At 39.8% G+C, this 15027-nt stretch overlaps 1 protein-coding gene across 1 annotated transcript; it reads right to left on the reverse strand.

Moving 5' to 3' along the window:
- Positions 1 to 8433: 8433 nt before the first annotated feature.
- Positions 8434 to 15003, reverse strand: LOC134465209 (complement factor H-like). Its single transcript, XM_063218753.1, has 10 exons — positions 14871 to 15003; positions 14569 to 14754; positions 12160 to 12336; positions 10810 to 10989; positions 10491 to 10526; positions 9801 to 9854; positions 9169 to 9333; positions 8869 to 9036; positions 8696 to 8715; positions 8434 to 8574 (listed from the first exon to the last, which is right to left on the reverse strand). Exons 1-10 carry the CDS (start codon positions 14941 to 14943, stop codon positions 8554 to 8556), a joined length of 1080 nt encoding a protein of 359 aa, XP_063074823.1. The 5' UTR covers positions 14944 to 15003; the 3' UTR covers positions 8434 to 8553.
- Positions 15004 to 15027: the final 24 nt, after the last annotated feature.

Consider the following 15027-nt stretch of genomic DNA (forward strand, 5'->3'; position numbering starts at 1 on the left):
AGACTGTCTTTCAGATCAAAACGATTGTGTAGAACAGTGTTTCTCAACCTTTTTTTAGGCGAGGCACCCTTTCAATTCATGAAAAATTTCAAGGCACCCCAAAACCAACATCCGATACCACACAAGCTTAGAAAAGTAACACATTTGGAGACGTCATACAACCTACGTTTGAAGTTGCAGCTGACTGGGGTGGCCTATATTTACTTTATTGTGCGTAAATGGCAGATGAAAGATTCCACTGATTAGCATTAACTTATCAATTTAGACAATTATGTATTATATTACATTATTTATTTATCAGCCACGTTTCCGCGACACCCCTGAAAGGGGCCCGCGGCACCCCAGGGTGCCTCGGCACCATTGTTGAGAAACACTGGTGTAGAACTAAAGGCAGTATGGGAGTTCCCAGGCTAGGGGAGGGCTACTGTGCACAAAAACATCTACTCATTGAGTAGCGGGGATTTAAAAAAAAAAAAAAGACCGTAGGTGTGAAATCCAAAAGGTTAAGAAAAGTTGCCGCACTCGAAGCGGAGGAGTTGCACTGAGAGCATAGCAGCAGCTTATTATTTGAGGTGGGGGCTTTGGTGGCATTGCAAAGCCTGCTCAGACTCCCAATAACAACGTGCTTAGGCGTTTGCACCAGGGCTTGGCACTGGCACCTGCCAACCGGCCAAATGCTGTTAAAACTTGGCTGTGGCTGGTAACAATTTCAGTGTCAGTAGCCAATTTGGCAGGTAGCTTACTATGGTATGACATATCAGAATAACATATATTCGGCACTTTGCCCCTTGTGTATCAATTGTTTGTATTTAAGTTCAAGAAAAAACTCACTAATTCAGTTTCTACTTGTTTGTTTTCTATCCATGTAGAAACCCATGCTCTCATCTTCTTGCTTTAAGCACCTTCTGAGGTTAGATGTACAGCGTCATGATAAAAAAAAACCTAGCCACAGTGGCCGGCAAGCGAAAAAGTTCATGTCAAGCCCTGCTGTGCATCTATTCAAACAATTACAGATATGACGGCAAGCAGTTTTAAAACTATGGCAAGATTTTCGGGGGATCCCCTTTTTCCTGGGGGAGAGGGTTGCTTGAGCTTGTCTCAAAGCGAGGATATCGAAAAACATGAGAAGCATATACGTTCCTCATCCCAGCTCCCAGTCCAATCCAGCGCAAACACACGTAGCTACTCCTACTCCACATTTTTTTCTCCCGCCACTTAGGCCTATAAAATGCGGCGCACAAGATTAGTGCAGGAACTCTGATGATGAAAATTAAGAGGTGGGGGAACTGAATTCCCCTGAGCCCCCCTGCACTTTTACAGTACAAGTAGATGACTGGGATTGTGATGTTTGTGCATTTTAAAACAAATGTTTTGCAGGACAAAGCGTTACAGTGTGACATTGTGTTTTAACATAATAGCATACTTCACCTTGATATGCTTTTTAATAACTTCTGTAAATCTATGAATGTCTATTGAAAGACAGCAGGGTTTGCTTGTGGACAATATTGGCGGTGTTGAATGATAATGGCGGTGGCCATGAAGAGGGCTATTAGCTATGACTACAGTGTGGTCACTCTGAGGATTGTTGAGTTGGGGGTGTTGTGAGAGATATCCATGTATTGCATCCGTAACAATGTCTTGTTTCATTAAAGGTCCTGTGTGTAGCACTTCTGGTGTTCATGTTCAATGCAAGTAGTTTTGCACTATTCACCAACATGCGCATGTAATTACATTCACGAGACATGGTCCATTAGAGATGTTATTGTTTTGCCCATAGCAGATATTTCACTTGATAACTTTTGGATGGATTTGCACCAAATGCGTGGTAATTCTCAATGATACACAAACTGATTTGATTTTGGAGGCCAAGGCTTTCAAGTTAAACAGCTTTCAAAGTGGGGGACTTGTTGTTTGGCTGACCACAACTTTTGAATGGGCATGAGTTCTTGTCTCCTTACACGCCATAGTAGGTACACAAACTAGTAAGTACAGGAAGGCAGACACTTTCTCAAGGCAGCTGTTAAAATCAAGCAAAAGTATTGTTTTGGGAGACATATGTGCTTATTTCAGCTTTAATAAATGCAGCATGTATCAAAAACGTTGGGACATGGTCAAATAAAATGCTATGAACATTCACATTAAGCTAAAAACAACACAAGAAAGAACAATTCAAAATGTATATTGACCAAATGAATGTACATGTATATGACCATCTCAGAGTAATTGAGTCAATCAGAATTGAAGGTGCAGGGGGAGGGGATCAATTAGGCATTAATTAATTGGTTATTACATACAATATTACCATGATAGCGTGCACATAAGACACATTTCTCTAATGAAAATCATTGTATACATTTATGAGATTATGAAATGCACATAGTTTGTCGTCTAACTCTGATGGTAAAAATGATGAAAACTTAAGCACAGTAAGAATGCTGCATGTGTACAAATGCTTTATTTTTAATAGTCTTCTATGTGCCCAGGCTCATTTAAAATGGACACAAAATATGGGAAGCTGCCCTGTGATTACATAAGTAAAAAAGTAACTGTTTTTCAACTTTATTTGATAGGACAGTGTGAGAGGTGGACAGGAAGCAAATTGGGAGAGAGACGGGGAGGGGTCGGCAAAGGACCCGGCCCGGGAATCGAAACCGGGTCAGCCGCATGGCAGGCGCGTGCCCTACCGGTTGGCCAAGGCAGGCCCCAAATGTAAGCATTTAATATGAATGTGTAGTAGTGCCTTTGTTAAAATCTTCTTATTGTCTTTGCACTATTCTCCATTCAAGGTTAGAATCAAATGTTTTGAAAACGATAGCATTTTGTTGATATTCACAGTTTACCAAATGTCCAAACTTCAACGAAATTGGGGTTTGAAACATATTGGATCTTTAAAAAGCACCAATACATTTTGCAAACCCCTCACTGTTTTGCTGTATGTTTATGAAAATGAAAATCACCACGACCCAGCTAACTTTTTTGAAAATATATACATTTTCAAAATAAGACGTTGTAAATGCCCACTCTTGCGATTATGCTCTCCCGTTCAAATGTATTCTGTGGTCTATACTGGAGTCCAACCGAATACTTTCTACCTGAATATGAAATACCCATATAGTCCATGGGCCGGAGCAGAAGTTGGTATCACCTGGGGTGGCAAAGTCTATCAATGTTTTTTGTAATCCTCCATGCCTGAGGGACATTATTTGGTATGATAGCCCTCTGGAAGTGGTAGCTTTCCTATATTTTTACTCACTTTTATAATGACACCCAGTGCATTTTGCAATACATGCCTATATATGGATGTAGGCCTATGCAAGTGTCTGTGATGATGGGATATATTTTTATTGATGTTACATCACATGCAGACACCTTAGGGATTTTAAAAATATACAGTTTTGATGGATAATGTACTTTCCTATGAATTATATAGGTCAAAATATATCCGTCATACACTTTTTCAGCAATATAATGCAAGGTTAGATTGATGCAGAAGCCTGTAGGAGGGTGGGTCAAATCCTAATATTTGCTATATCATATCTGTAGGGTGTGGGCTTTCAGAAAATATATGGGTTTGCTAGTTTAATATAAATTATACACCTATTTAGAACAAAAACCCATAACTGTCTAATGGATTTCAATGGAAATCAATGCATTTCAATGTAATCCCAAACACATTACATAACTAAGGTAGGCTATAGAGGAATGTAGGAAGTTGGGAGATGTCACAATGCACATTATATCACATCTGGAGTGTGTAGACCTCGGAAAATAAATGGATTGGATAGCTTAATAGAAATTACTCAGTTATTTTATACCCACACCTCATGGCCGTCCATTAAAAATCAATGCATTTCAAAGTACAATGTACTTTACAGAACTTAAGTACGGATAGAGGAAGTTGGGAGACCCCAGGGGGATAGGTTGGATTGCAACTTTTGCTATATCATATCATATATAAGGTATGCTGCTATTTTAGGCCTAGAACTCATAATTGTCCAATGGATTTGAATGAATACCAATGCATTGCAAAGTAATGCAAAGTATATTAGAGAAATGTGTTGTAGAGGAATGTAGGAAATTGGGAGTTGTCCCAATGCATATTATATCACATCTAGAGTATGTAGACCTTTAGAACGTATATGGAGATCAATGATTCTCGAACTTTAGGCCTGGGCCCACTGGTTGGCCCTTACTGTATTCCAACTGGGACTTGAAATCATTTTCTAAAAATCAAAATCATATTTGTTTGTAGCGTATGTTTTGTTTTATTTATTCAGTCAGTGATGAGCCCTGAAGAAGTATGAACATTTCAAGGGGACCCCGAGTTGGAATAGGTTGGGCACCCCTGGATTAGACAGTTTGATACACATTACAGAGTTATTTAGACCCAAACCTCATAGCCGTCCATTGAAAATCAAAGCATTTCCAGGTAATGCAAAGTGCATTACAGAACTAAGGTATAGCTCAATGTAAGTTGACAGATCTCTCAATGCACATTATATAGCTACTGTAGACCTTTGGAAAACAAATGGGCTTGATATGCAGTACAATTATTTTAGACTCAAAACTAATCTAGCCATTGAAAATCAAATCAAACTAGGCTATATTGCAGAATGAAGGTAGGTCTAAAGTGTAACGGAGATAACTGAAAGATGCGATTGTAATTGCACACACATTAGTTTCAAGAACAGTACATGGAGATCCTGCATAACAGTATTTTCATTTTGTCTGGAACTAAACTAGACCATTACTTTTTCTGAAAATGTGTCTTTTTTAAACATACCGTACAATCTGACTTGCTGGGTATGTTGGGTGTGTTGACTGCTGTAGTGTCAAAGACAGATAAGACTAGGTACATCATGATACAGACAGAAATGGCAATCATGCACATTGATACTGTTCAAAGGGCGGCATGTCTCGGTAACACATAGCATGACCTGACACTAAATCCAAACAGCAAAGCTGGAAAAAAGAACCTCCATGTAATCTTCCTGGATCTTGCTGATGTCTTTGGCGCCATGCCCCATGAGCTCAGTGATGTGCCCCCCATTTAAGAAAGTCCCCATTTGAACAGTAACTTGAAAGAGGACTTTCAGCTTACATCAAGATGTGGCTTGAAGTTTCAAGATGCCCATCACCAATCTCACAACTTGCAGTGCAACAAGGCATGACTACAGATGACACTAAATTCAGACATACTGTATTGTGAGTCCAGAGATCAGTGGTGAGGGAAAAGGCATCACTTGTGGTTACTTAGTGCAAGTGAAAACCTGCAATGGGAATGAGGCAGCATCAGCTCCCAAGAAGGCTGGATATATTGGTGTATCCTTCAGTGTCCTATTCATACAGCCATTTCCTTTGGAGATTGCCTCCACATGCCCTCAGACAACCAGCTTATTATTGAGTACATTGTACCATGGAAAGGTACATCGCAACTGGGAAATTGAAGTTTGCATTGAAGAGGTTAGATGCAGAAGGTTTGTGGCAATACACATCACCAAAACGTCTGAGGGATGTGGGAAGCAAGGGTCTCACAGCCACCAAAAGCACAGGTATGATCACCCTGTCACTTCCCAGTAAGGGTTTACAGCAGGTGTCACCAACGTTGTGCACGCAGGCGCCAGGTAGCCCTCCAGGAGCTTCTGAGGTGCCCACCAAGGATGTTAATAAACAGTGAAGACTACCAGATTTTAGTCACAGTTAATGATTTTCTTGATTTAAATATGAGATTATTTGTTCTTTACAAACTATAAACAAATTATCATTAATAGTGTGATTTGAGAATGATGCCAAGACATCAGTAGAGGATTTTGAACGTAAGTATCCCTCGGGTAGCCCTCAGTAGCCCTCGGGTAGCCCTTGGTAGCCCTCAGACCTAGAAAGGTTGGGGACCCCTGGTTTACAGTATGAAGTTCAAAGACACCCTCAAAAGCCAGAGGAACTGAGCCAGAGGCCCTTAGTGTCATTTGTTCTAAAATCAACTCATTACTCAGAAATTGAAACTGTTCATGAAACTTACCCCTATCATTCTCCAATTTGTTGTGCCAGCAACCAGCAATCACCAATGATGCTGATTGGATGGGGGAAAAGCCACAGGACCCAACAAATGGCAAACAGCTCCTAAATTCAACTTCATCATTTATCATTCACCATGTTTTCTATACAGCTATAGCGCAAACACTGAATCTCTTCATGACTGGGTTTTTGGAAGACTAGATATAATAACCCAACCTGGCTGATTATGATAATAGTGATGGATATTGAAAATTGTAATTCACACACATTATAATTTGTTAAAACAACATACCATAGGTGCAATTGCCATGTTATATGTGAAGGATTCTGAATGCACTATTTGCATTCTTTTCATTGAACAGTTAGTGTCATTAAATGCTAATTTCTGTGAGGGAGCTGACAATTGACATTCTGAGAGTTACGTATCCTCTTGACCTCTTGCCTTGTCCTAATTAATCTTGTTTTCAAACACTTGAGTGTCCACCTCCTGTAGATTGAGTTGAGCCATTTTTGCAACCAAGACACTATGGTCTCTATCAAGATCTAATATGCCTGGTCAGCCATTGAATAGTACTTTCTGAAAATAACATCCACATGCCCATCAACTAATCATCCACAGGGTGTCAGAAACTTTTTTCCATAACTGCAAGTGGGCTATATGATAAAAGGAGACCAGGCAACATTTTTTCACTTCATGGGTGACCCAATACCATCAGTGCTTATGGGTTTGAAGTTCAACAAAACAAAATTGCCAAAAGAAAATATCATTTCATGTAACAAAGTAAGCTTGATCAAGTTTGTATCGATAGCACTCTGGCCCATTTTAGGACATTTTAGCATGCATCTCCAGCACATGCCTACCATCACTTTAATTTATTAGAAATAGGCCTATAGGCTAAATGTGTCCTGACCCACTGACTGAAAAAAAGATTATTTAACATAATGTATGTAACTTAGGTTTTCTAAAGATCCATTGGATGTGACATGTGTGTTGTGATATCTCCCAACTTCCTACATTCCTCTACCTTAGTTCTACAATGTAATTGCAGAACGCGCATTTGCAATGCATTTCAATGGTCAGCATCTAAAGTAGCTGAATTATGTGCATTTAGCAATCTAATCCATATATTTTCCAAAGGTTCATAATGTGCATTGAAACATCTCCCAACTTCCTCTATCCCTACATAAGCTCTGTAAAGTCCTAAAGATTTCATACTTTTAAATGCATTGATTTTTAATGGACGGCCATGAGTTCTGGGTCTAAAATAAGTGGGTTATTTGTAGTAAGCTATCCAATCCATATATTTTCTTAGGTCTATACACTGTAGATGTGATATAATGTGCATTGAGGCATCTCACAACTTCCTACATTCCACTATACCTCAGTTATGTACTGTGCTTTGCATTACATTGAAATGCATTGATTTCCATTGAAATCCATTGGACAGTTATAGGTTTTGGGCCTAAATAGGTGTATAATTTATATTAAACTAGCAAACCCATATATTTTCTGAATGCCCACACCCTACAGATATGATATAGCAATCATTGGGATTTGACCCACCCTCCTACAGGCTTCTACATCAATCTAACCTTGCATTATATTGCTGAAAAAGTGTACGACGGATACATTTTGACTTATATAATTCATAGGAAAGTACATTATCCATCAAAACTGTATATTTTTAAAATCCCTAAGGTGTCTACATGTGATGTAACATCTATAAAAACATATATCATCATCACAGACACTTGCATACGCCTACATCCATATACAGGCATGTATTGCAAAATGCACTGGGTGTCATTATAAAAGTGAGTAAAAATATAGGAAAGCTACCACTTCCAGAGGGCTATCATACCAAATAATGTCCCTCAGGCATGGAGGATTACAAAAAACATTGATAGACTTTGCCACCCCAGGTGATACCAATATGTGAAAATTTGGCCTCTGGCTCATGCCCTAATAAGGCACTCTAGGGATATCATGCTGAAATGTTCAGTGGTTACAATAAACTAGCGAAGCGCTATCAGTTTTAAATCACAAACATTTTATGAGTTCACTTTGCTGAATGTGTGCATGTGATTTCTTTGTAATGAATATATACTAATAAGCAATCCTGGTTTAATACACAAACTATTAAAGTACTGGGGAGTTTGAACATTTTCTTCATTGGCAACTGCAGTCTCACCCTTAACATCAACAGTGAAAACAACTGAGGCTACATGGAAGTTTTGTTAATCTTACAGATTATTTGTCCCCGATAATTGGCAATTAACCACATAAGGAAAATGTTTCAGTACTGTAAATAAAACTGTCAGGGCACATGTGCTATAATATTTGGATGTGAAGTAACTGAGTAACTGGGTATTCTGCAGAATTAATTGAGCTATGAATTGAACAATGCCTACTCAGGGTGTAGTTCTGGCAAAAAAAATACTTGCACCAGTATATTTATTTCACACATTATTTAGTCAGATACAAATACACCAGGAAAACATCAGTATTAAAAAAACAACTGCTTCGTGTTCTTCTATTCACTCTGCACTTGAAATTGTCTGTCAACAAAAGTGAAAAAATGAAAGAATTACAAACGTGTAGTATGTACAGTGTTACTTACACCTGTTTACCTTATCTGTTCTGATCTACTGTAAATCCATCAGTTGGATTGAAACTCACCCAGGCATAGTATCTGCCACCTGTCCGGAAAGACAAGTAAAGATCAGTGAAGAAGTGTCACCACAACACTGCAACAATCTTGAGGACAGGTTAAAGCAGTCTTGATCATCTTAGAGTAAAAAGAATACAAATCTACACACAAATTTGGTCACATATTTTGGCAAACAACTTACATCCTCTGAAGGTTACGCGTCCATTCTCGCAAGTTCCAACAGCAGTACGATAGTAATAGCTGGATCTGTCTTCACAGTGAAATGTCTCTTCTCCACCTCCATTGATGAACTTGGCAGAGGCTAACGGCATCAGATATTCTACTTTGCCCTCCACCTTGCAATAGTTTGCTGAAAGTACAGTTAAGTAAAGTACAGTAAAACATCACAAATCTCAATCCATGCTGTAAATATTGTGTTCCAACTCCGCTAACACCATGTGCTCCCTACATGCACCAATACTTCTTGTGTCAATACACTTACCTTCACAGCTTGGTGTTGTACTCCAATGACCATTTCTGCAGGTGATCTTTGCAGTACCGTTAATCTTATAGTAATTTGCACACTGGTATGTTACTGTATTTTTGTCACTGCTGACAGTAACAATATCACCATGGTGTATTGAAGGAGGTTCAGGGCACCGTTGACCTGGAAGAAATGTCAAGTTGTTTCAAGCAGGCCTAATCTGTTTTATTGTCCAAATCGTTGGAATTGTACTTAAAGGTACACTGTGTACACTAGTTGTTTATTTCCAGAATTCATGCTACCCATTCAACGTTACCTTTTTCATGAAGACTTACCACCACCATCAAATTCTAAGCATTCATTATGACTGGAAAAATTGCACTTTTCATACATGAAAAGGGGGATCTTCTCCATGGTCTGCCATGAATGTCCAGAAATAGACATTTTAGCTGCAAAAATTACTGTACTTGGGCCATACTATAAAGTATTAGTTTATTACTCAGTAAACTTTCATGAAAATATCAAATATGATAATAGGCAGCCCAGTTTCAATGAGCAGCATAGTTGCAGTACCCTTTTTGACCATTTCCTGCACAGTGTACCTTTAAATTAATAGCTGTAAATGAGATAATTCTCAGCACTAGCCTTACCTGCACCTCCACCCTGAGAAGCACCTGCATCTCTATCTGGAGCATTCCTTTCCTCTAAAAGGGAAAACAACCATGTTGAGTGAAAACAACCTTTAACATCCCATATTTACTGACAATCGAGCAGTGGTGGACAAAGTAAAAGTAAAAGTACTTTCTTGGTGTAATTACAACAGTAGCACATGATATTACATAGCTGTTACACCTTTTACTCCATTTTACCTACCTATTGAGATAGACTTTGTTATTACTGAAAAACAATAAAAACCCAACAAGGACCCACCACAAACTCAACCCAACCTTTGCAGAATCAGCGTATTGTAAGACAAGTACATTGGTCTACTTTTTACTCAGATAAGTTACCTGTGTTGGAAAGAAACTGTGTTTCTTTTTTTTTAACTTTTACTTTTACTTTGTCCACCACTGCAATCGAGTTACAAATAGAACAAGGACAATGCTGCTTACTTTCTGTTTTCCTGGGACACTAAAACCAGTCTCCAACAAATATTTCTGTACAGTACTCACTGACGAGGGTCTAAATATGTGTCATATCCCCTTTTATTACATGACTACACCAGGGTACAAATGTAAGCAAAACTGTTGTTAAACACGATGCAAAACATGATTGGACATATTTGAGAATGTTACAGTCCACATTGTTACATCAAACAAATGCACAGGAGTAAAACTCACCATTATGTCCTCCCCCGACATCTTGTGTGACTGGCACTGAAAATGGCATTTACCATTAAGCAGAAATAATTATTCATGTGTGATGTCTATATCAATGCATCTATATTCTTTCACGTTATACCACTCACAACAACTCAAACATTTACAGAAGTTGACGATTTTCCTCATACACATTAACCATCAACGATATATTCTTTCCATCTGTCTCAAACACACACAATACACATCCACACACACACACACACACACACACACACACACACACACACACACACACACACACACACACACACACACACACACACACACAAGCCCTTACCACATTCACCAGCTTCGGTCCATTTTCCTTGATAACAATCAGAATATGAAGGCCCGTTCATTTTGTATTTATCCATACATAGGTACTGCACCCCAACCCCGTGATTAAAAATGTCCTTATAATCCGCTTTTATTATAGCATTGGGTCGTTCAGGAGGGGCTGAACATGAGTTTGGGTTGCCTGTAAAAAAGACAAATATATTGGCAAACAAAGTAATTTTGTCGATAAAGGCGGGTCTTTATGTGGGCTACAATGCATCAGTGATGCATAGGCTTTCTCTTCTGCTGACATTAAAATGACAGATCATAATTCATGATAAAATGATAAAAAAGTACAAACTACAGTAGGCTACTACTAAGGCACAGGTGTAAACCGTTCCACCAGGCCAGACCAAAGCCATGGAAGTAAGAGTTGGGCTAATCCCATTGACAACTGTATTGCATTTTTACACAATACACTGTAGATGGCGGCTCATGGAGCCTTTCACACGCAGACTGCCATTGAGATAGTTGCAAAATAGTTCCAGGAAGTGAGCGTCGACCACAGAAAGTGCCGTAAAGGTAAATGTTATTCATTTGAACTCATTTTTACATCATCTTGGCTAGTTGTGTAGTGGTCCTGTGTGGGGGGCAACCGCCATTCCGACATATCGCCATTCCGACATTGACGTTCAATTGTCGGAATGGCGGTATCTTTTTTTCCATGAAACGTCCTGCCATTCCGACACCCCCACCTCCTTCCCTTGGAGCACGATTTACACAGATTTCAGCACCACATGCGTGGAGAGCTCCGGACATGCCGAAGGTTTATGCTGGCTCCCCTAAAAGCAACTTGGTCTCGGTATGGCGGAAGGAAAAAGTGAGCACGATTTACCATATTTCAGCACCACATGCGTGGACAGCTCCGAACATGCCGAAGGTATATGCTTGCTCCCCTAAAAGCAACTTGGTCTCGGTATGGCGGTATGAAAAAATGTCGGAATGGCGGTGTTTGTCGGAATGGCGGTATGTCTGAATGGCGGTATGTAACGTTGCTCTCTAGCGAAAAGAAAGTCGCTGCCTAGAATTTTTTGAAGCGGTGTTAATCACGTCACCAACTGACGTCCTGTACCACTGTTGTCACAACTCTGAATTCCATGGCTCTGAGCCAGACTATTTGTAGGCTACACATTCTTTCTGCATGTACATTAGACTTGGCTATTTGCATGTAAAATACTTTGTAAGGCTATATGTTAAAGAATTAAGAAATATTTTTTCCCAAACTTCATCAGTACAGTCCTGCTGATAATAAAATAAAAAAGGTGAATATTAAGCCAGTGTCAGGTGTCAGTGTAAACATACTGTGACTCACGTTGGCAGACAGGCAACGGTTCCCATTTTCCTTTGCGACACTGTACATAGCTTCCTTGTAGTACATAGCCCTCATTGCAATTAATGAGCACATACTCTTCATTCCTATAGTGTTCCTTGCCAAGACGATCTCCAATTCTACCATTGGAAACCTGAGGAGGAGTGCAGGCACTGCTGTCTAATAAATCAGATCATAGGAAATATATAAAAGGTTAATGGCACAAATGGTGTAATCTATGGCATCATTTGTAAACAGCTACGACGGAGAACAACTGGATTATAGTTTGTATACCTCTGAGGTGTAGGACTCCATTGTTTTTTTTTATGAATTGAAACAGTATCTATCTATCTAGGTTATCTATCACCATAATAATAATAATAATAATAACAATAATAATAATAATAACAACATAGGCTAGGCCTACACTCTAAGAAAATTTCCCTGCAAAATAACGGCAGTTACTGGCAATTATATTTACCTGTAATTCTACTGTTATTTCACACCAAAAATCAAATACAGCTCATTGCTGTTTAATGTATCACAGTATATAACATTTTTTCAGCAGCAATTGAACTGTTAAATAACAGTACTCTACAGAAAAAAACAGTACATTTCAGTTAAAAAATTGAATAGTACTGTGTGATGACAGGAAAATACTGGGTCATAGTTGTATTCATGAATATGGCCATGGCAACTTCCCACCCCACCCATCATTCTCCATAACTGTGGTACCCTGGCCATGTTACCACCCCACCCTCCCATCGTTCACCATGACTGGAGTGCCTTGAGCATGATACTATGGCGCTATGCTGTATTGAGAAAATGGTTTGCGGTGGTCCTTTGAAAGTGTGGGCATGAATACAATTTCAGAGTACACAGTGCTATGTTACAATGATAGTGTGCAAGGTGGGCTTTTTACTGTATCTCTTGATGAGCCAATGATGAATATAGCATTGGTCAGTCTTTAAAAAAATATTTTACACCAAGTAGCACAGCAAACAAGCAGAACAACAAGCTAGCTCTCAAAGCAATGCCTAATTTGCAGCAGGCACATTATATGCAACAATGCCACACATGATGCCACATACAGCAAGCTTTCACAAAGAGGAAAGTGTGCAAGCATGTAAGCAAGCTTGTAGGCAAGCTTGTAGGCAAACAAGTGCTATGCTGTGCCATGCAGGCCAGCCAGCAGGCAGGCAAGCAACTGAAGTGTTGATAGTCCAGATTTATATACAGGTGCAAGAGTACCATGTGACCAGAGTCATCAGGCCCTTGGCAGGTGACGCCCGTAATTGAATAATGGCATAACAGCCCTACTCAGGTGAGGCCAGGCACTGATTAGCAGATTGGTTTAGATGGGGCTGCTTGTTGCAAGAAGTTCTTAAAATGTTTCAGCCATTCACACTTTCATCACTATCAAAATGCATGTGCTACTCACACTTTGCTGCATCAAGCACTTTTTAAGTATTGTAGTTTCCTTAGAAATTGTTTCATCATGCTTGATAGTATCAGATAATCTTTAACCAGTCAGAATGACTTCAGTTCTTCAGGTGGTATTGAAGTTTGATGGTGATCACGGACAAGTGGAGGATGAATGGGTTTCAATGGTGCTGCCTAAAATAACATGTTATTTTCTAGAGATGCACCGGATCCGGTTCCGGTTCCGGATCCGTCAGGATAATAGAGTTTTTCACAGGGTCCGGGTCCGGCAGGATCTTAAGCAGTGGATCCGGTATCCGGCATGTTACCTAAAAATCAGGGTCTGGTGCATGTCTAGCCTAGGCTTTTCAGTCTTTCACAACCCCTATCACTGCATGGAGTGAAATCCCTTTGGAAGCGGCTATTGCAGGCAGTGTGGCAATAAGCCAATGAGTCTAAAAAATAGTTTGCGCCAACGTAATAAAAAGGGCCCACGTGTGCGAGTAGACTATATGTTTCAACCCTTTTGTAGGATCCGGTATCCGGTTCCGGATCCGGCAGGATCTTATTCAGTGGATCTGGTATCCGGCAGGATCCTAAAAATCAGGATCCGGTGCATCTCTAGTTTTTTCCACAACGGCGAATACTGCTATTGTGCAGTAGGCCTACTTACTGTTTATGCTCAATATGTGACTGAAAGTAATATTTTCACAGTGGTTGTCTGTTTTTTCGAAAAACAGTAGAATGCTGTTGCAGAATTGCCGTAAATAAACAGCTATTTGTTACAGTGTACCTAATAATAACAGTTGTAGTAATAAAGCTGCTACCTGTACACCGCTTTAAAACCAAGAACATTGGTAGGCCTACACTAAAACAAGATACTGAGTAGGCCTACTGACATAGACATAGGCTACTAACAGATGTTGTCCCCTCCTTTAAACAGTAGCTAGGCCTATACTATTCTGACAGAACTTGGATATTGAAGCCTACCGATGCAAAGAGGATCGTGGTTCCACTTTCCTTGTTCACAAGTGATGGTACCCCACCATCCGCCAGTAATGGGTTTGAACCCTTTGTCGCACCTGTAATTCATCATTCCTGGACGTCCCGGCTGCTGCTCAACAGGGTGAAGGAAACCGTTGTCCAACGGAGGCTGTGTACAGGGCTGCGCGACCACTGCAAAAGGGTGACACGTTGTATGACAAATCAAATAACTGGTTTCGAGTTCTATTTTAAGAACACCAGACCAGGCCGATTGTTGTTGTAGACTTGCTACAAAACAGGATTTTTACCTGCAGCTCTCGAACAAGGTAAAAGAAACACGAAGTGCGCAAAGTAGATTGTGATGTGGTAAAGGTTCGCCATCTCCCCCTGGATAGTGGTTCTCTGGCGTCTAAACAGCTCTCTGAACACGTTGTAAATGGGCGCTTGGGTCCAGTCAGACTTTGT

The sequence above is a fragment of the Engraulis encrasicolus genome, chromosome 16 (assembly GCF_034702125.1).
Source record: "Engraulis encrasicolus isolate BLACKSEA-1 chromosome 16, IST_EnEncr_1.0, whole genome shotgun sequence".
NCBI classification, from domain to species: Eukaryota; Metazoa; Chordata; class Actinopteri; order Clupeiformes; family Engraulidae; genus Engraulis; species Engraulis encrasicolus.

Bases quoted from the DNA above. Each gene is read 5' to 3' on its own strand.
- LOC134465209 (XM_063218753.1), bottom strand. From the start codon at position 14,943: ATGGCGAACCTTTACCACATCACAATCTACTTTGCGCACTTCGTGTTT. The intron at 14,755-14,870 runs GTAAAAATCCTG...ACCCTTTTGCAG, and splicing joins ACCTTGTTCGAGAGCTGCAG to TGGTCGCGCAGCCCTGTACA. The intron at 9,855-10,490 runs GTGAGTTTTACT...TTTCCCTTTTAG, and splicing joins TGTCGGGGGAGGACATAATG to AGGAAAGGAATGCTCCAGAT.